Source organism: Gekko japonicus, unplaced genomic scaffold (assembly GCF_001447785.1).
Source record: "Gekko japonicus isolate JY-2015 unplaced genomic scaffold, Gekko_japonicus_V1.1 scaffold425, whole genome shotgun sequence".
In the NCBI taxonomy this organism is placed as follows: Eukaryota; Metazoa; Chordata; class Lepidosauria; order Squamata; family Gekkonidae; genus Gekko; species Gekko japonicus.
The window spans coordinates 460482-482287 of record NW_015176464.1 but is presented as its reverse complement, the minus strand read 5'-3'; the positions used below and the strand labels follow the sequence as shown (position 1 = coordinate 482287).

Here is a 21806-nt window from a genome sequence, read left to right as displayed (position 1 = left end):
CCCTACAGCGTCCTGCAACTCGCCTCCTACCGCAGGTAAATAGGGGGCTTTGCGGGGGCAGTGTTGGCACGGCGGGGATGGGGAACATCACAAACCGATGGCATGGTATGGAGAGACGGTAGCGGAGGAAGGGAGACTTGCGTCTCCAATCAGATCATGCCCTCTTATAATTTATTTCATTGTTTTCTCCATCCAAAACACTTTGGTGCCTTTAACTGTCTGTCTGTCTGTCTTTAAGCTTTCAAATATTAGCCAACAAAGAGATGGATAGAGAAGAGAGGGCCATTCAAGGGATGCTCTTCTAATCCATTTTATCCAACTTTCCCCCCCATTAAGTGGTAGGGAACACTAACAATGTGGCAAGTATATATGTTGATTATTTTTCTCGTTCTTAAATTAAGGATGGTTAACCATTAAAAATATCAATAGTAGGCCTATGGAATGTAAAGATTAACACATTGACCTCTTCCTCAGATGCATGGCCTCGGTTGGCAGATATATACATGGGAATGGAGAACACAATTCTCAACAGTGGGGTCAAAAGGCAGTGAAATGCAAGAGATATGGACTGTGATAGTTCTGTACAAATGTATACTAGCTGTGTGTCCCTCATATTCAGAAAATATAAAGACACAGCCTTGGTCTTACTGAGAAAAAATTCCAGATAAGCGTCTGAAAGGAGGAAGGTTTGAACACAGTGTCTCTTTTTTTGGTGCAAAGATGGAGTGGCTGGATAGTCCTTCCCTTTTCTTTTCCACACACTCCACAACACACACCCTTATCCTTTAAGTACAAGCTGCATTTCATGCCAAAATGTGGAAGTTGAAACTTTGAATCAGAAAGCTGGTTGAAGATTTTCTGACTTGTGGTGGGAGCCAAATATAGCTCTCTAGGAGGAGGGAGAGTAATTGAAGTCCAGTTTTATCTGACCTTGTTTATGTGGCTGGAGCATAAGGTTTCTCTGTTGGATGGCCTTCGCACGCAGGCAAGTTTCATTTAGGGACAAAAGCCTTCCTACTTTTGGCTTCATAGAGGAAACTATCATTCATCAAAGCTGCAATGCCCGTTAAAGAAAAAATCCTGCATTAAAAAAAAAAATCTATTTTTTTCTGCATTGTTTATGTTGTTGGTTTAGCATCACTTTTGGTGTATTGGCAAAACTGAAATCAATAGGAATACAAGGAGAAACTCCTAATGGTAAGAGGGGTTGGCAACAGAACCAATTATCGGGGAGGGGAGTCTTAACTGGAGGTTTTCAAGCAGAGGCCTGGCTGGCATCTGTCATGACTGTTCTAGTTTGGGATTTCCTCCATTGAGTAGAAGGGTTGGGTTAGATGACCTTGAAAGTTCCTTCCAGTTCAAGGACTTTTAACAGTGTCTTCCTGACTGAGTGGAGTAACTCCAGTCTAAACCCATTGAAAACAATATAAGTAACCGTAGTCTGCATCAGATTACACTGTACTGCAATCTGATACGCACTTAATTTTGAGTAAGCCCCATTGACTATGTTGGGACATTCCTAAGTAAAATGGTTTAGGATAGTGCTGCTCAGAGCTGTGCACGCCTACTAGGATGCAAATCCCGCAGAATTCTACCTGCTTTGCCTTTGGGTAAAATTGCATAGGATTGTACTGTAAGGCTGCAGTTCTGTGTATACTTTCCTGGGAGTATGCTCCAGTGATCGCAGTGGGACTTTCTTCCACATAAACATACATAGCATCAAGCACGCTTCTCATGTTTGTGAAGAATGGTCTTTTAATGCTCTTGGGATGTTATGGTAGCTTTATGCAAAAGGCTTTTAGGGAGCAGACAGAATGTCAGGCTTCCAAGCCAGCGTTTGCTAACAAGTTTGCTAACGCTGTTGGGTTTAATAGACATCACTGGTGGTTATTTCACCATGGACAGTATACTGAGGGTCACTCTGTGACTGAAATGCTATTACTTATTTATTTGTGTTAGTTATAGTCTGCTTTTCTTACTGGGACTCAAGGCAGATTACACACAGTAAGTCAATACAATCAACAGGATGGGATATCCAGTAAACAGTGTGATAGGATTTGGATTGCAGAAATCTGAAACAGAGCTGAAATAAAGCACAAGTATTAACATGACATACCACATAATGCAAAATTTACATAGTAGGATCTTACTTAGCAGCAACAGACAGTACAAACAGTTCATAGTATAGGCCGCAGTCCCTAGCACTTTACTCAACCATCTTTCTGAGCTATTTTGTTACAGTACAGCCCTACTACCTGTGTAAGAAAGCCCTCTTGAATAATTCAGTTTTGCATATTTTGCAGAATGCCAGGAAAGTGGGATCCTTCTTGACCTCAGCACACGGCCACAGCAGAGAATGCACATATATAGGGCAGTTGTTGATTTTGGAGAGGTTGCAGAGAATAGTCTTCTCTGATGGTATTTCTGTTGTGCATCTAATGAGTGTAACTTTCCCCTTGTATCTTGCACTAGGTTTGTCATGTTGTTTGTGGATGATTTGGGGCACATCTCTCAGTGGAGCTCAATCATGGCAGGTAGCCTTGCTGGCATGGTGGCAGCTGTTGCAACTTATCCAACTGAGGTCATAAAGACACGGCTCATTGTGCAGAACCGATTGAAGCCATCCTACAAGGGAATTCTTCATGCTCTGTACCTGATTTACCATCAGGAGGGAGTTGTTGCACTTTATCGTGGAGTTTCTTTGTCTGTATTAGGTATCCTTGACTCATTTTTTTCCCCCTACAGTATGAGACTTGGTATAATAACGACCAGAGAGGAAAATCAGTAAGGTTTTTTCCTATAATGCAGCTGTAAAAATTCAGTTATATCAGATTACTACTTGCAAAATGAATGCCTTGCTTACGGCCACTTAATAGACTTGTGGCCAAGATGAGACTTGAACCTCCGGGATCACTAAGCCACCATTCTATACCTAATCATGTTACATACCCCATGCTGAACATACAATGAATTGGCCATGCTTAGTTTTGCGCAACTTCTGTTTTGCGCAACTTCCATAGAATATTCCTTTGAATATCAAATGCTGGAACAGATATTCCCATCATGCTTTGCTTACAAACATCTCTGAGGCATCTAATTGGCCATGGTTAGCAGAATGAGTTAGAAGGGCTACTGATCTGGCCCTGGCATGGTATGTTCTGAAGACTTACTGAATTCACAACTCTTTTGCTTATTTTTTTGACAGGAGCTATCCCATTTTCCGCTGGCTCCTTCCTTGTTTACACCCATCTGGATAAAATCTGGGGTGAGCCCAGCCTCCACTTCACTCCATTACAGAATTTCATCAACGGTTGCTTGGCAGCTGGTGTTGCACAGACTCTTTCTTTCCCCTTTGAAACGGTCAAGAGGAAAATGCAGGTATGCAACTTAGGGCTCCCTTTGCGTGAACCTATCTGGGTGAAGGTGGCCAGTGTGTAGCACAGGCAATGAGGCTGTGTTGCACCACAGTGTCACTAAGTTACGCCTTTTTAAGCCCATTGACTTCAGTGGACATAGCAGGGCGTAACTCTGCTTTCAGTGGCTCTGTAAGAGAATTAAACAAGTTACATGCTGGAGAGCCAGCAAGGTGTAGTGGTTTAAGAGCAGTGGCCTCTAATCTGGAGAATCGGGTTTGATTCCCCAATCCTCCACCTGAAGCCTGCTGGGTGACCTTGGGCCAATCACAGTTCTCTCAGAACTCTCTCAGCCTCACCTTCCTCACAAGGTGGCTTTTGGTGTATTGGAAGGGAAGGGAGATTATAAGGTTCTTTGAGGCTCCTTAGGGTAGAGAAAAGCAGGGTATAAAAACCAACTCTTCTCTCTCCTATTCACTCTCAGTCCCCCTTTTTGCAGTTGGGGATGATAATCATGATGGCCCGCCTTACAGAGCTGTTGTGAGGACTAATATATATCATTTCAGTTTGAACACTGACAACTCTACCCAAATGCTTATTATTATTAGGAGGTGAAGGTCTGCCAATCAAGCTATGACGCTGAGTCAGGCCTGCACCCATACCTGATGCTTTTGTGCTCCACTGTTGCCTGTAGCTAGAGGCAGAAAAGTATAGGGGGCAGGTTCAGTGATGTGTACAAGAGTGGACTGGCTTGTTTTTGGACTCGATTTGTGGCACCCTTACCAAATAGGGTGCCCACCGCTGTTTTGGAATGGTTACCCTTATTCATTCAACCTCAAGTTGATTCAAACATAAAATGATCTTTGGCATTCTCTTTGCTTCGCAGTACTATATCAAAAGCAGATTTTGATAGTTAATAATGCACTTGCTAAAGACATAGCAGAAGCTGGGCTTTTTATTCTGCTGTTAATTCCAGCTCCTGTCATATCACGTGTTGCAGTTCGATAGACAAAGTAGCTAATCCTTCCAACATACCATCACACTCTAGCCTGATCAGTAACAGAACACAGGAGGATGCTATGCAGATAAGGAGAAACAGCTATGCAGATAAGATCAAGGTAGATGCTTATGGGCTGGAATAACCAAGGAAAGATCACCCCATCGCCCCCTTCCCCAAGCATACTCTTAGCTGTCTCCCACAGAAATCAATTCTTGGCATTCCCACCTATGAGAAAAAAATAACCACTGACTTTGAGGACCTTGTTGTGGACAAGGAAAGGTCTGTTGCTATCCAGGCACTGGATGGCTCAGTCCTCACTTAGAGATCCCTGCAGGCGGTATAGCACATCTTACACACTTCTAGAATGCCTTGCTCTATACAAGTCTTTCCAGTCTGCCTGCGTATATCATAATGATGGGCATTTTGCAAGCAATATTATGAAAATGTGGTTTCATCATCACCTGAGTTGTTTTTGTAGCTGCTGCTTCTAGAATTGTGCAATGGGCTGGTTTGGTGTAGTGGTTAAGTGTGCGGACTCTAATCTGGGAGAACCAGGTTTGATTCCCTACTCCTCCACTTGCAGCTGCTGGATGACCTTGGGCAAGCCATAGTTCTGTCAGAGCTGTTCTTGAAAGAGCAGTTCTTGAAAGAGCTCTCTCAGCCCCACCTACCTCACAGGGTGTCTGTTGTGGGGAGGGGAAGGGAAAGGAGTTTGTAAGCTGCTCTGAGACTCTAAGTGAAGGGCGGGGTATAAATCCAATCTCTTCTTCTTCTTCTTCTAGATGGGAGATTTCCAGATTCTCAACAAAGTCAAAAGTAATCCCAGAGGGGAGTAGAAATAAAAAGTAATCTAATGGCAACATTAAAGACTAAAAAGTCCTTTTTAATTCTAGCAGAAACTCTCATACACCTAAGTTCACTTCGTTAGATGCCACGCAGATTGGCTCCTTGCTTCCTGAATTCCATTGCCCCTTGACCCTGGTGTTTTATTTTTCTCTCTCCCAGATCTCCTATATAAAAGATCTCCCTAGTGTGGAGCCGTTGCATTGTATCTTATGAAGTGGGCTCTAGTCCATAAAAAGTTATGGTGGAATAAAGTTTTATTAGTCTTTAAGGTGCCACCAGACTCCTGTTTAAAGGTATATAGGAGGGCCCACTTCGTATATTTTAGGACATCTGGGTGGAATAACACAGATACCTAAGCCCCTGGATACCAAGATAACGTGGGGAGGAGGTAGTATTTGTAGAGGAGAATTGATGGGAAAGGTGGTGCTTAAACTTTCCACCCCCTTCTGATTACCCCCATCCCAAACCATTCCCTTCCCACCCGTGCCCGAGCAGGAAGAGCCAAATTAGCAAGGCCTAGCATATTGCTTACTGGGGAGAAGGTTAAGCACAGGATGTCCCCTTGCAACCAACTATACCATCCCCATATTGGTCTTCTAGGACACACACAGTTTTGAGAGTCCTGTGTTTGCTTTCTAATGTGTATTTCTGCTCTTTGCTGTAGAGGTGATGGGCTGTGTCATTTTGTCTGCTAATCATATTTCTTTTGAGAACCATTCAAATTTTTCTTCCTTATGTCCATACAGATCTCCTTAAAAATTGTCTGAATTTCAGGGCTTACATTTGATGGAAGGCTCAGCCCTGAAATGTGTAAAGTAAAAATATATTTTAAAAGCCAAATCTTAATTCTTTCAAGCCTCTTTGTTTGAAAAATATAGCCATGGACACACCAAGCATCTTTTTTAAAACCTTGATTTACCTGTGAGGCTATATAACATTAAATATAATTGCTTTCTCTGTTCAAAAAAATCACTAAGAAAATTTGAGCTTTACAAAATCCTCTTTGCTGTTCACCCTAATTGTGTCCCTTTGTTTCCCTTTTTCCCCTTTGCTCCTGATTGGCATGTTAGAGAATTAAAGGTACAGTATGCATGTTTTGGCATGGAACCTATGGATTTAGAGTAAAGAGTGGGGATTTATTTTATTTATTTATTTATTTATTAGATTTATACCCCGCCCTCCCCAAACGGGCTCAGGGCGACTGACAACAGAGGCAAAAGCCATAACAGTTAAAACAGCATAAAACAATATTTAAACAGCATAAAAACAGTAATTAAATAAAGTGCGGTGCTCTTGATGGGTTAGGGTTATTTTTGCTACCATGTTACCAGACTTGAAAAGAAATTGGATTAAAAAAACAAAACAAAAAAACCACCCACTTCTGTCATTTACATCAAATGTCCTTAATAGAAGTTTCAAAAGCAGAACCTTATAAACCTTCTAAAACTGCTGTATCAGACCATTGGTCCCTTTAGCTTGGTCTTGTCTACCCTGACTGGTAATGGCTCTCCATGGTCTCTAGCTGAAAAGGCTCTTTCCCAGCACATTGCCTAAGATCATTCAATTCCAAGATGGGAAATTACAGCAGAGAGGAACATCTGGCCTCTGGGAGCTTTTCGTTCACCCTTGAGCTGCTTAACAGTTTGTAAGGAGGATCAGCCGCTGGACTGTTGCCTCAGCCAAGGATCAGTCAAATGCACCGAAGCAATTCAAAGGCCAGGGTCCATTCAGCATGGGAGAGAGAGCCACATCTGGATTTCCACCTGCCGATAGCAGCATCCTCTAGTGGCTGCTCCTCAGGATTGCTGCTTGCTTATTTACTTCCTTCATTTACAGTCTCCTTTCTCCCTGAAACTCAAGGCAGATTAAACAATTAAGAACAATGCAAGAAGAATACAAACAACAGGCAGTACAATAAAACTGGTTTTGAGCAACATGCTAAAACCAGATAAAGCTGAAAGGAAAGCAAGATGGGAAGATAGGAGCAACAATGCAGTAAAACAGTGTATTATGTACAACAAACAGTGCTGTAAAGCTGAATTACAAAATTAAAGAATAATGCAATGAAAACAGTGTAACATATTTTATGGACAAGGGCGAGCTGGAAGTGACATGGAGGAACCACCAGCAGAAGCAGGAAAAGCCAAATGTTCAACTGACACCCCCCCCCCAAAAAAAAGAGCAGGCAGAGAATCAGTAGTTACCCTCAAACCAGAACATATGTCCACCCCCGGAGATGCTAGAGATTAAATCTGGTGCCTTCTGCACAGAAAGCCCGTGCTCTACCACTGAGCCACATCCGTTCTTGCAGACAAAACTCAAATGAAGAATTAAACTAAAAAATTTGAAGAGACGGGGGACGGGCGTCATAGGTGTGTAAATAATAAATTACCAAATTAGTAAGAAAAAAATTGACAGTGGTCAAGTGGAGCTGTGGTCCAAGAGGATTATTTGTTCCATGAAAAGATACCAAACAGCATAAAGAGGGCTTCATCGAGAGCCAGTTTGGTGTAGTGGTTAAGTGCGCGGACTCTAATCTGGGAGAACCGGGTTTGATTCCCCACTCCTCCACTTGCACCTGCTGATGTGACCTTGGGTCAGTCACAAGCTCTGGCACAGCTGTCCTTGAAAAAGAGCAGTGTGTGTCAGAGTTCTCTCAGCCCCACCTACCTCACAGGGTGTCTGTTGTGGGGAGTTTGTAAGCCGCTCTGAGACGCCAAGTGAAGGGCGGGGTATAAATCCAATCTCTTCTTCTTCTTCTTCTTTCCTTTCACCACCATTCCGCTAGCCAGTATGTTGTGGTGGTTAGTGTGTCAGACCAGGATCTGGGAGATCCGGGTTCAAATCTCCACTCTGTTATAAAAGCTCATTAGGTGACCCTGGGCCCAGTTGCACACTCTCCGTCTAACCTACCTTGGAGGATTGTTGTGAGGATAAAACGGATGATAATGATATAAGCTGCACTGGGTGCCCATTGGGGAGAAAGGTAGGGTATGAATGGAGCAAATAAATAATTGTTTTCATCTGGTGCATCAGTTTATCCATAACTGACAGTGCAGTCCTAAACAGGGATTTAGAAGGGTGTGATGCTGTTTGGACTGTAAATGGCCCCTCAGCATCTCCTACCAAGTCTTCACGATAGCTTTGATGGGCTATTGAGAAAACTACATGTGGGGAATGGATCACTTTTCTTTGGCGCATGACCCATATCCACAAGCCATTCAAAAGCAAGGCGAACAAATGTGAAATGCCTAGAATTTTTAAAGCGAAGCTTGTGAGTGTACTATTATGAGGGGGGGGGTTGTTTTTAATGTAGCAGTCAAATAACAACTATGTAAATAAGTCCCACAAAGGTTACTAACTTGCAGATGTGGCTGTATCTTCAGGTATAGCTATGTTAACCATTTGTGGTGAACCAGTAGCTGGAAAGGGGGGCAAAAGGCCGGGGGAGGACTCTTTACCATTTTACAAAAGCTGCATTGACTCTTAATCTGGAGCCGATTCTTGACTCGCTGTCGGCAGCTGGGCCCGTCCCGTCATAGAGGCCTCCGTTCTCACCTCCTGTGCTGTTGTGCTGCTCCCCTTTGCTTTGCATCCCCCCGCCTGCAGGCAGTCCCAGTCCAAGATAAGCTTTTTTGCCTGGGGATTATTAGGAAAGGGATTGAAAATAAATGGCCAATATTGTAATGTCCCTGAATAGATCCATGGTGCCGCCTCATTTGGAAGATGTGCGCAGTTCTGGTCACCATATCTCAAAAAGGGTATTACAGAACGGGGGGAAAGTACAGAAGAGGGCAATCAAGATGACTGGAGCACTTTTCCCAGGAGGAAAGGCTGAACAGTCTGGAACTTTGCAGTCTTTCTAAAAAGGATGAGTGAGGTGAGACATGATAGGGAGTTATAAAATTATGCATGTGGTGCAGAAAGTGAATAGAACTTTTTTCTCCCTCTCTCATTATACTAGAACTTGGGGACACCCACTGCAGTTGATCGGCAATAGATTCCCTTTAAACAAAATGAAATGCTTCTTTATTCAACAAGCATAGTTGGTTTTTATAAGGGATTAGACAGGTCCATGAACAAGATACCTACCAATGGCTACCAGCAAACCTCTGAATACCAGAGGTAGGAGGCAACATCAGGAGAAGACTTGGCCTCTGTGGCCTGTTGTTGGCCTTTCAGGGCAACTAGTTGGCAGCTATGTGAAATAGGATGCTAGATTAGGTGGACCCCTGGTCTGATCCAGCAGGGCTCTTATTCACCCTGCCGGTTTTTTGGTAGCTGTGTATCCTCCCTGCCTACTACTTGTGTGACAGCTTCAAGTACCTCTCCTTTTACCCAATTCTCATTCCTTCTTGTTGCATCTCTTTCTAATCCCTATTAGCATGTAGAATGCATTTTAAAAAAAATCTTTACTTTTATATAGTAATAAATTGTACATTGTGTGTAATTGCCGCTCAGGGCATTGCAAAACAGACACATTTTACACTTAGTGTGCTGGCAAGCACCTTTCAAATAATGGCTATCCTTCATATTCTTGCTGCTTTTCTTTCATCTATGGGAATCCCTGGGCTGCATCTCTTCAGACTACAGATGGTGACTTCCAGCTTCATACTTAATACCTTCATACCTTCATACTTAAAACTCTATGCAGGAGAAAACAGGCACTGTAGGGAGAAACCTCTCTCTGCTCGCTGCACCACAACTTGCTTGCTGTGCTGGTTTTCTGTTTGAAGGGACTTTACCTGCACTCTGAAATGACACAGTCCCATTCTACCGCCAGAGGTTTTTGTCAGCATTGCCATCTTATTCTCTTGCACATATGTGTGGCATCTGTAGGTCAATAATGACAGGGCAGAACCAACTTCCCTAGGGAGGGAGTTCCTTTACTTTAGTGCCAATGTTTAGAATGCCCTGTAATACTTACCCACTCTCTGCACCTTCAACAGTGACTGTCTCCTTTACGTGACTGGGGGGGGCGCATGCTCTGAAAACTTGACTTTTTGTATAGGCCTAGAAAGCTAGGAATTTTTTACTGGAAGTGCCAGATAGACAGAAACCATAAGCTAGCAATAGATTTTCCTCCAGCTTCATGCAGTGTCTCAGGGTTGCCAGCTCTGGATTGGGAAAGACCTGGAGACTTTGGGGGTGGAGCTTGAGGGGGTGGGGTTTGGGGAGGGGAGGGGCCTTCAGTGGGGTGTGTGGCCATAGAGTCTAACTTTCAAAGCAGCCATTTTCTCTAAGTAAATTGATCTCTGTCACCTGGAGATCAGTTGCAACAGGAGGAGATCTCCAGGCCACACCTGGAGGTTGCCAACCCTAGTGTCAGTATATGTGTATGTATGGACATCACTGGATAAACAATGTTAGCCTTTGACCCTGGTAATGATAAACTGCTTACGCCAACGTAGTGCTGCCACTATCCAATAGTCTGTAGGCAGTATAATGTGCAGATAAGGTGATCTAGTCTCAGTACTCTAGGGGAAGATACTTTTCTAGGGGGGAAGTACAATATTCCCACCTACTTTTTGTTCCTTCCTTCCCTTCAGCTCATTATACAGTAGTAACCATGCAGTCAATTAATTGATTGTATGAAGGTACTTCTGATTCTTCTTAAAGTTCCTTCCTATGCAGACTGGAGCCCCTTACTGTATTACACTCAGCAGGGCTTGCTTTGGAGTAAACTGCCCTTAATGGTTTTCCTATGCATTGCTTTGCAGCTGCCCTTTACCCAGCACATTATTAGAGCTCAGGATTCACCAGCCAAGTTGATACGCCAAAGTGGTCTCAAAGGAAAGGATTTATTTACAGATGTTTACTTACAGAGGGGCCACGGTGGCTCAGAGGTTAAGATGCTGGGCTGCAGACCAGAAGGCCTGTAGTTTGGCAGTTTGAGACCCAAGTGCCGCATGATGGAGTGAGCTCCCATCTCTGGCCCCAGCTCCTGCCAACTTAGCAGTTCAAAAGCAAGAAATTGCAGGTAGATAAATAGGTACTGCTTCGATGGGAAGGTAACAGTGTTCTGTGCGCCTCAGTGTTTAGTCATGCCGGCCACATGACTACGGAAACATTTTTGGACAGCACTGGCTCTTCGGCTTGGAAACAGAGATGAGCACCGCCCCCTAGAGTAGGATTTGAGTGGCTTTGGAGCAAGGGAAACCTTTATCTTTACTTACAGACGTCACTGCCACAAGATCTTGTGATGGCCACCAGTTTAGATGCTTTGATTTTAAAAAAAGGAATAACCAAATTAATGGAACAGAAACCCTTGCTTGTGTCAAGCAGGATAATTAAAAATGAGGCCTCCAGGAGTAGTAGCAGTATATCTGAATGCCTGATGCTGGACAACTGGGGAGGCCCATCATTTTCATGCTTTGTTTGTGAGATTCCAAAGGCATTTGGCTGGTGGTTATTGGAGACAGGGTACAAGACTAGCTGGACCATGATAAACTTACCTGTTACACCTCTCCTGTCTTATCTGCAGTATAAGATTTCTGCCGATGGGCTTAGGGCTGGGTTTCCAACCAAGCCACCTAAGCAGCTGCAAGGGCAGCACAGTAAGGCTGGCATTACCCACGACTAGGGTGCAGCTTGCTCTGAACAGCCAGGAGTGTGGAAGAAGACGACAACTGTATCCTATTTAGCTACATTTATAACCCACCTTTCTCATAGAGACTCAAGGCAGATTTAAGTGTCAGTCAATGCGACTGACAGAGTCAAACCTCTAACAACCAGTGGACTAGAAGTAGGATTACAGAAATCTGAAACAAGCATAGAATATTAGACATGATTCAGAAGGCAGATCCAATGCAGAGAAATATTTATTTAATTCATTTATACCCCATCTTTCTCCCCAGTGGGGACCCGAGGTGACTTACGTCATTCTCCTCTATTTTATCCTCACAAGGTAGGTTAGGCTGAGAGAGTGTGTCCAGCCGCAAGTGGGGATAGCTACTGGTCTGTAACTCTTAACCACTGTGCCACACGTAGTGAAAGAGTATTACATCTGTAGAAAGCAATGCAGCAACAGGATAACACATACAGCAAACTGGTAATATAGTCCACAGTCCTTCCACCTTAGAAGTGCTTTTCTGAACCATGCCCACCCTCACTTCGCTGACCCATGCTACTAGCGGTAACAAGAAAAGGGGAGGCTGCACCAAGCATGGAGCAAAAAAACCCAGTGGCCTCTTGTTTTTTGCTCCATATTACCACCAGCAGTGTCCAAGCCAAGCTCCTGCAAAGCTGCCAACTCCTAGCTGGCACAGGAGAAGGCAGTGAGCACAGCATGCTTGGGATGACCCCAGTCCTGCATGTGTTTTCAAAGTATATTTGTAATGGCTTGAAATCTGCCTGTCAGAGCTTACACAGATCAACACAGTATTCCAGAGTGAACTCACTTGCTCCAGGGTAGCTGTGTCTTCCTGCTGAGCAGTGAGGATTATGCCACACATCTGTAGCAGTGTTCCCTCTAAGATGAGTTAGTGTGACTGTGTGAGCCAGCTCACAGTTTTTTAGCCTCCGGCTCACATATTTTTGTCTTAGCGCAGGAAGGATGGCTCCAGAGCAAACTAATTTATGCAGTAGCCGAATTGCTTGCTTACAACTTTAATGCCAGTAGCACACGAAGTAGAATTTTTGCTCACAAGACTCCACAGTTTAGAGGGAGGGTTGGTCTGTAGTTATAACTAGCGTCCATGCAAAGTTGCTCTGTCTCACAGGAGGAGGCTGCTGGCAAAAGTGTGCTTTAAGAATGGGGGAGACAACCAGGGAGGGGGATCTGTAGGAAACAGCTTGGCTTTTGCTTCTAGCTCTGTGCCCTAAGACAACCCTTTCCACTGCAAAACTGGAGTCGAAAACTCAAACCCTGAGACCTGGGAGCCCCTAGACCAGTGATGGCGAACCTTTTAGAGACCGAGTGCCCAAACTGCGACCCAAAACCCACATATTTATTGCAAAGTGCCAACACGGCAATTTAACCTGAATACTGAGGTTTTACTTTAGAAAAAACAACTCATACATTAACTTAAGATGATCCAAACAAAGTAAGGAAGGCAATTCCAAATGCTTTCATTTACTTAAAATTATTTGGCAGAGAATTTGACACTTTAATGATGGTCTGGGCCTGGCTGGGGCGATGGCACACGTGCCCAAAGAAAGGGCTCTGAGTGCCACCTCTGGCACCCGTGCCATAGGTTCGCCACCACTGCCCTAGACCTTGATCTGATCCAGCAAAGCAATTCTTATCTACCATCAGCTTGTTGCGCATGTCTAAACAAGGCGTAATTCGGCTCTTCATAGTCTGTCCACAGGGAGTCCCATTGAATCAGGTCATCCCTTTGGATAATCTGATGCTGATTCTAAAGCTTTTCTCTAGGGATGCAACGGTGTCAGTTTCCCAAGCCCCTTCTTCCTTTGGAGGACAGTAGCAGTGAATCTCAGAAGAGACAGAATTGCCATTTGCTTCCTGGGAGTTTTGATTGAGGGCCGTGGAATGTACATTTTTATTCCTTTTGACCTAAGAGTACTTTATTATTCGCAAGTGTCCCTGTGTCAACGTAGCCCTAAAAGGATTCTGTGTTCTTATTTTAGATTTCAGATTAAGTGAAATGAACTCCTTGCATTCTGCCATGTACGGTAACTTCTTTTTCTAATCCCTCATTAGCAAGATGGTCTTCCTAGCTAAAAATATAGTTTCAAAATATTCTTATTCTAGATGGACTAACAAAACACACAAACACTTGAAGCTACCTTATATTGGGAGACTATCAAGGTCAGTATAGTCTGCTCTGAGTGGCTGCACCTCTCCAAGGTCTTTCTGTCTCACTATCTTATCCTTTCAAACGGGGATTGAACTTGGGACCTTCTGCATACAAAGCAGATGCTCTGCTACTGAGCCATGTTCCTCCCCCTGTTTATATGCCCTGACCTGGATAGGCCAGGCTAGCCCGATCTCAGAAGCTAAGTAGGGTCGGCCTTGGCTAGGATTTGGATGGGCGACCTCCAAAGAATACCAGGGTTGTGACACAGAGGCAACCAATGGCAAATCACCTCTGAAACATCTCTTGCCTTAAAAAAAAAGTCTAGCTCACCACCTAGTGGTGCATAACACTAAAAGAGCTAGAGCTTCTGACTGCCAGACAATCTTAGGATCTCCTGGCTGTACTACATGTACTGCCATACAATTATTCTTATTAATTAGTTATTATTCCCATGTTTATTAATTAAAATATTTAAGTGCTGCCTTTTGGAACAAAAGTGCCTCCCAAGCAGCTTACAAAATGCTAGAAACACCTGATATTTAATCCAAAATACACAAATGCCAACAGTCAGGAGAGACTACAGTGGAGCCCATTAAAATAACACCAAGTGAGAAGGGTCAGATCAGCTAGTCCAGTAATCCTCTGCTGACATATCCCAAATGCTTGCCAGATAAGGAACATTTTTGCCATCCTTCTAAGAGGTAGGGTGTCGAGGCCATGCCTCAAAGGGGAGGACATTCCACAGTGCAAAGGCCCTGTCACATATTGCCACCTGCCAAACTTCTGTGAATGGGGAGCACATAGCAGGAATAATTCCATTAAGTCAGGGGGCTTAAAGGGATGTGACTCTGTTGAGGATTGCATTGCTTTGGCTTTAAAGGTCAGAACTGAACTGGTGCAGAAACAAATTGGTCACTGCTGAAGATGGAGAAAAATCTGACTGCTACTGATTTCGGACACTAACCCAACAGCTTCATTTTGGATCAATTGATGTTTCCAAGAACTCTTCAAAGGCAGTCCCATCTAGAATGTCATCTGATACTTCTAGCCTGAAAGGGCTCATCGAAGGTCGTGCTTTGTAGTGGTTTGGTGTAGTGGTTATTTATTTATTTATTTATTTTTCAAATTTATACCCTGCCCTCCCCTGTAGGGCTCAGGGCGGCTTACAAAGGAGCAGCGGGACTCTAGAGAACCAGGTTTGATTCCCCACTCCTCCACATGCAGCCAGCTGGGTGACTTCTTGTCAGTCACAGTTCTCTCATAACTCTCTTGGCCCCACTTTCCTCACAGGGTGCCTGTTGTGGGGAGAGGAAGGGAAGCTTATTGTAAGCCACTCTGAGACTCCTTTGGGTAGTGAAGAGTGGGGTATAAAACCAAAACTTTTTTGGCGGCAGCCTTTGAAAGATGGCCCGTTTTGGTGCCTGGCTGCAGAAGAGAAGCAATACAGGAGCAACACAGATTTTAAAGTGTGGGATTTTGTTGTAGCGCAGCATGAATCATCTGAACAGCCCTAAAATATCTTTCTTGCTGCAAGTAAATGTAGGTCTGCTTGGAGTGGGTTTTCTTTTCCTAAGCTGCATACCTCAACAGTGAAAGAGACCTAAAGATTAAAATGTAGCATTGCTAGAACAGTGGCACATCATTTAGACACAATTACACCAGCTGAAAAAGAGACATATGTAATTGCTAAGAACAAAATCCAGTCCGAGTTAAGATTCTGATCACATTTTTTTTTAGTGGAACAGTTAAATAAATATGGGCTCAAATCTCCCAGTAGAATTAATGGGTATTTTAGCATTAATCAGACAGTTGCCTAAGCAGAGACCCAGCTGTGGCCTATTAGGATTTGTCAGCCAGGCCTGGGGCAGGGTTCAGCTGGTGGGTGGAATAATTGAGTTGCTTGAGTGGATGAAGCTAGGCTGGAACCAGAGAAGTCACCACAAGTTTTTCAAGCAGCAGTCCTATTTGGGTTTAAGCATGCCAAAGCCCTTTGATTTCAGTGGACTTAACTCTCTTTAGGATTACTGGTCTGTTCTTTGGAATTTTGAGCAGTGTGTCATGTTTCTAGTCCTGATGGTTCCTGACAGGCTGCTAGCTTCAGTTGATAGATTAACAGTGCATCCCTGTGCAGCGTTACTTAGTCTAAGTCCACTGGGTTTGGACCAAAGTAATTCTGCATAGGGTTGCATTGCAAGTAACGAAAACTGCACTGTCCATTCTTTGTAAGGATTATTCAGAAGGAGAACCTGACTCAATTTAATGATACTCACTTTGATGTGTGCATGCAGAGGACTGAAGCTGTAGTTGATTAATTGGTGGGGGGTACTGTTAATCCACTAAAGGAAATTTAATCAGTGAGGCTGAGTAAAGGGCCCGTGTTGCTATTTTGTTTTCAGAAGTTATTTTGTATCTGGTAGGTAATCATAAAAAGAAGTAATTGTTAACAACCTGAAACTTCTTTCAGTAGTTCAGAAAGGCCACTGCACTGGAATTATAGAGACAGGAAACTGTACTGAATTTTAGTGGAATCTACAAGTCACTTAAAAGGCAAACGATTAATTGGCTGAAAGTCAGGACACAGAATATGGTCTATGCAGGGCACATGATATGGGCAATGTAGCATGTCTGGGACTGTTCACTGCCTAGAAGGGAAGCCTCCTGTACAAACCCCACATAAGCTGCATCAGTTCCATGATGGAGGAAAGATGGGATAAAGTTTAATCGTTTTTTTTTTTAAATCCTTGATTGGCTGGGAGCTCTGCTTAAGTGCATCATTTTAGCTGGCTCACACTCTTGGTATTCTGTCACTAAGGAAACTAGAGATGCCAAGAGCTTGAAATATTGTAACAGAAGAATCTCACACATGTCGTCACAGGGCAAGTGTATGCCCAAGGGGATCACTTCAGGCTTATCACCTCTCAGAATCCTTTTGAGGTATGATTTATGTGGAGCATGGCTAATAGGGACTGCCGGACCACATGTGCTTGTTCCATGTGTGCCCAGTTGCATTTCAGTGTACAGACTGCACGTACTGGCCCCTTTCACATGATCAGTGGCTTGCACGCAACTGTACCAATGACTGTGCAGTCCTTAACAGAATTACTGCAATGGCTTAGAATGGAATAATTCTGTTTAGGATTATGATGTAAATGTAATCGGGGCACCTTTCTGGTCATTTGTAAAGGTTATCTTGAGTTATTAGTAATGCAGTCTTAAGCAGAGTTACACCTTCTAAAGTCCATTGAATTCAATGAGCTTAAAAGGATCTAACTCTGTTTAGGAATTAACTGTATTCACATAAATAAGGGTACACAGTATAAAATGTAGAAACCACAAAGTGAATACTGTGCCTAAGTCATTCACCTCAATTAATAGACAATAAAGTTCAATTTTTACATTAAAAGTGTATTATTGTATTTCTTATTATGGCATCACAATCTTCTAACAACTTTGTTACATATATTCCATAAATGCACATAAATACACAAGCGGCAAGCAAAATACTCTACATTCAATGATGCTTCCGCTGTTTAACAATATTGCTACATTGAAAGAAGTGAATCAAGTATCCAGGACCAATACTGTCCTTGCCACAAAATTTCATTCCATACAATCACAGAATAGTTGGCCTTCACTCATAGATTAATAATGTGCCAAATGTCAGTGGTCTTTCTGGCACATTATTAATCTATGAGTGAAGGCCAACTATTCTGTGATTGTATGGAATGAAATTTTGTGGCAAGGACAGTATTGGTCCTGGATACTTGATTCACTTCTTTCAATGTAGCAATATTGTTAAATGGCGGAAGCATCATTGAATGCAGAGTATTTTGCTTGCCGTTTGTGTATTTATGTGAATTTATGGAATATATGTAACAAAGTTGTTACAAGATTGTGATGCCACAATAAGAAACAATAATACACTTTTAATGTAAAAATAGAACTTTGTTGTCTGTTAATTGAGGTGAATGACTTAGACACAGTGTTCATTTTGTGGTTTCTAGGAATGAACTGTGGCAGTGATTAAATGGTGGTGTTGGAAGGTGCCATCTAGTTGCAACCAGTTTATGACCCTGTAGGGTTTTCAAGGAGAGAAGCAAACAGATGTGGTTTGCCATGTCTGCCTTTGGGTAGCAGCCCTGTATTTCTTTGGTGGTCCTTGGTGGTCCAAGTACCAACCAGGCCGACCCAGGCCCTGGTCACACGGGCCGGATATCGCGGGGGGGAGGTGTGGCTGTTTGCCCCGGAGCGAACTACCATGCGGCAGCCGGATCAAACGTCCCACCCGACGTCCCGTGGTTGGGGGGAGGTGCCGATCATACCTCACTCCTGTGGCACGGCAAAGAAGCGGCTCCGTGGGGGTTGTGTTGGAGTTTTTTAATCCAAGTGTTCGCATGCGCCGTTGGGTGCTTGTGCGCACCCGTGGAGACTTGACCAAAAAAGAAACTTTTCGCGACGGGACATGGGCGGGCACTGGATGCCACGGGCTAACACCGGAAACGTGATCTGACGCCCGCCCTTGCCCCGCGGTTTCCGGAAACTAGTACCTCGGAGGTACTAGTTTTTTACAGCGCATCTTCGGAGTGAAGCCTCGGGTGAGCCACGGGAGCTCTACGCTTCCCAGATGTGGCGGTGAGATCGCGCCCGGAAAATCCACCTATCTTCCGTCTCTCTAGCGTGACTAATGCTCCGTGTGACCGGGGCCCCAGTTTAGCAGGCAAGATCTGATAAGACTGGGCTAACATGGTCCATCTGGGTCAGGGTATAAATGTGAGCTGCCACCTGTGGGAAATTTGCATGGCTAAAACTTTCCACAGGGTCCATCCTCCTGTATAAATCAGACCTCAGGCTGTATCTGCAACAGAATGAACTGAGAATGAGCTGGTAGAAGGATACCTCTCTGGAATATAGGTGGGAAGGCATATCACTTTCAAATGCTCCTCTGTAATAAATAATCCTTTCGGGAATCCTCTCCTGGATAAGTGGATCTCAGTGTCACGCTGGAATAAAGCAAGGGAAAGGATAGAATGAGTCTCTGTAAGGAGAACATTATGCCGGCTGGAAAAGCCCTTTTCCGAGCCCCAACTGCCTGAGTAACAAAAAACAGAAAAAGATTCTTCAGAATTAGGAAGCTTATTCAGGAGGGAAATGTGGGAGAAGGTGGCACTTGAGATATTCCATGGTCAGAAAGTTTAGGGTTTGTATTTATTTATAGCATTTTAAGCCTACTGGGTTAGTAACACACTATATCCACAAAAACTAACAAAGATATATAATAAAAAATTAAGTGGCAAGTGTCAAAAGCCCTTCAGAATAATTCTGCCTTGTACAACTTGGCACAATTTATATACGGTAATGACCACCATCTTTAATTGAGTTCAGAAGCAAATAAAGACCCAGTGCAAGGGTGCCAGGATTTAGGTGATACTCTCTGTTCCAGATAGGAGGCATTTGGCACCTGCTACAGCTTGCAGACGGTCTTCAAGGAGCTCCATATAGGATACATTGCTGTAATCCAGCAATTGCAATGATGGGTGTTACACAAAGTATCAGGTTCCTCCTAGCTATCATGGCCAGCAATGGCTGTGATTGTTTTTATTTTTTAGTGTAACAGATTTTAATTGCAAACCACTCTGAAAACCAATCTGGCTGAAAATGTTAGCGTATAAATACTTTAGACAAATAAATGGGCATCCTGTTTACTGTACTTGCCGCAACACCTTATGTGGTGTTGCAGAACCCCTTTGGTTAGGAAACAGTGCTTCTTGGGCCAAAAACTGTACATTGAGCTGACCAGTGACTTCCCTGCCAACTCATGAGGAGCAAGTCACTGGGAAGTTGTGTGCACCAGGCTGGAATGGAGAGATGCTTCATTTAGTGAGTGGTCTGTAATGGTGTCATCTCTCAGATGCTGTTGCATCTGATTTGGGCTGTGCTGCTTTACCAACAACAAAGTCATCCAAATTCTGGAACTGACAAGATGTTCTAGCTAGCATCCAAGGTGTGATGAAAAAAGACCCTCTTTATTTTGAATGTAATCAGTTCTGTTACTTCAAAACTTTTCTGTGTTCTCTTCCGAGCAGGCCCAGAGTCCTTGCCTTCCCAACTATGGAGGTGTAGACATCCATTTTGCTGGCTTGGTAGACTGTTTTAAGCAGACGGTGAAGACTAAGGGAGTCCTTGCCCTTTGGAATGGGCTTACGGCTAACTTGCTCAGGGTATGTATTACAGCTGTTTCACTTCATTGACACCTGAGACAGATTCATGGTACTCATGAATGGACTACTGGGATTTTTCATCTTGCTAGGTATGAGTGTAAATGAGTTGTTTGACTAATTTACTGTATGTGGCTATTTTCCTGCAAAACCCATGTGTGCCCCTAATTTTGGCTTTGGGTGACTAAAATTCAGCCCTAAAGCTGCTGGCATTTCCTTTTCAGTGAAATTTTAATACATTACTTAATATTTTAAAGATATTAATGGAAGTGCAAAACAACATACAATATAACAAAAAAGCTATCCCGCACTGTTAGAAGTCAATTTTCACATTTTAATTACATTTTAGAGTAACATACTAGAACCAAAACAACTTGAAATGGTAATTACAGTGTATCCTTAAAACACAGCCTCACTGATGAAAATGTGATGCTCCTAATCAATAGATTTGATGTAGAAAGTAAAAGTTTCAACCTTTGTTTTCACAGACCAAGTAGTGGGCTTGGAGAGTAAGAGAGTAATATCAGTAATTTGGGTGTGTTTTTTTTTAACAGGTTGTCCCTTATTTTGGGGTCATGTTTAGCACCTTTGAGTTCTGTAAGCGGGTCTGCCTGTATCAAAATGGCTACATTGATTCACCTTTAAGCTACAAGCTAACACCAGGAGTAGACCAGAGTTTACATCCCCGAGAGCTGCAAGAATTAAAACTTCTTGGAAGAAAAAATGTTTAAGTCCAGAAAAGCATTCTCCTGAGACTTTGGATGTTGCAAAATGGATATTGTGGTTTATGACCAGTCTTTAGTGGGGAGTTGAAATGAAGACACTAGCTTAAAACCTCGTTTATAAAACCAGGCTTTCACAACTGGTGATCCTCTAATCTAGATGCTGCTCAAACAGCCACGAATTGTGGCCTGCCAAGAGCTGGGCTCACCTCCCCATTTTATAGTCCCAGCTAGAAAGCTAAAATGGAAGGATTATGAAGCCTGTAATGGGCCACCATATGTGGATGTTGGCCTGTGTTCAGCTGAGTGTGACACAGAGTATGCAGACGGTTTTCTAAACAGATGGTGTGTGCCTGTTGTCACAAGAGGTCTACAAACAGTGCATCAGTCTTATCTGGAAAAAAAGCCCAAACTAAACACTTTTTCTGGAAACACTGGAACTGGAAATCAAGTATGGACTGCCTTGCCTTGAAATATAAAACTTGTTATTTAAAAATAAAAGCACACACAAAGGATAACAAAAACCCCACAAACCCTGAAAATGTGTTTGAAACTTCCGATCACCAAGAACATAATGTCCAAAATAAAAACAGGTTTCAAAGTGTTGATTTTAAAGGCTGAATGAGGTATTTTTGTTTGTTTGTTTGAAGCTGGGGGGAAACCGGCAAAGAACATGGTAACTGGAAAATTTGTGGGCATATTCTGCCATAGATCTGAAGCACATGGTAGGCTACCCCCAGGAAGGAGGGAGGGCCCCTTAAAAACATCAGAACTCACTACACCTAGACAACCAGCACAGGAAGAAGGCCGTTAGAATCCTCCATGAGAAGCTAGCTTTCTACAGATGGGGAGTTTATCAGGTAGGAAGGAAGTTAATTATGCAATTTCAGCCAGGCTGTACCTTGTGA

The 21806-nt window shown here is 43.3% G+C and overlaps 1 protein-coding gene across 1 annotated transcript; it reads left to right on the top strand.

The window, feature by feature from the left end:
* The first annotated feature begins 6 nt into the window (after positions 1 to 6).
* Positions 7 to 21806, top strand: SLC25A43 (solute carrier family 25 member 43). Its single transcript, XM_015427059.1, has 5 exons — positions 7 to 35; positions 2473 to 2714; positions 3206 to 3378; positions 20045 to 20179; positions 20731 to 21806. The coding sequence occupies exons 2-5, from the start codon at positions 2480 to 2482 to the stop codon at positions 20905 to 20907; spliced, it is 720 nt and encodes a 239-aa protein (XP_015282545.1). The 5' UTR covers positions 7 to 35; positions 2473 to 2479; the 3' UTR covers positions 20908 to 21806.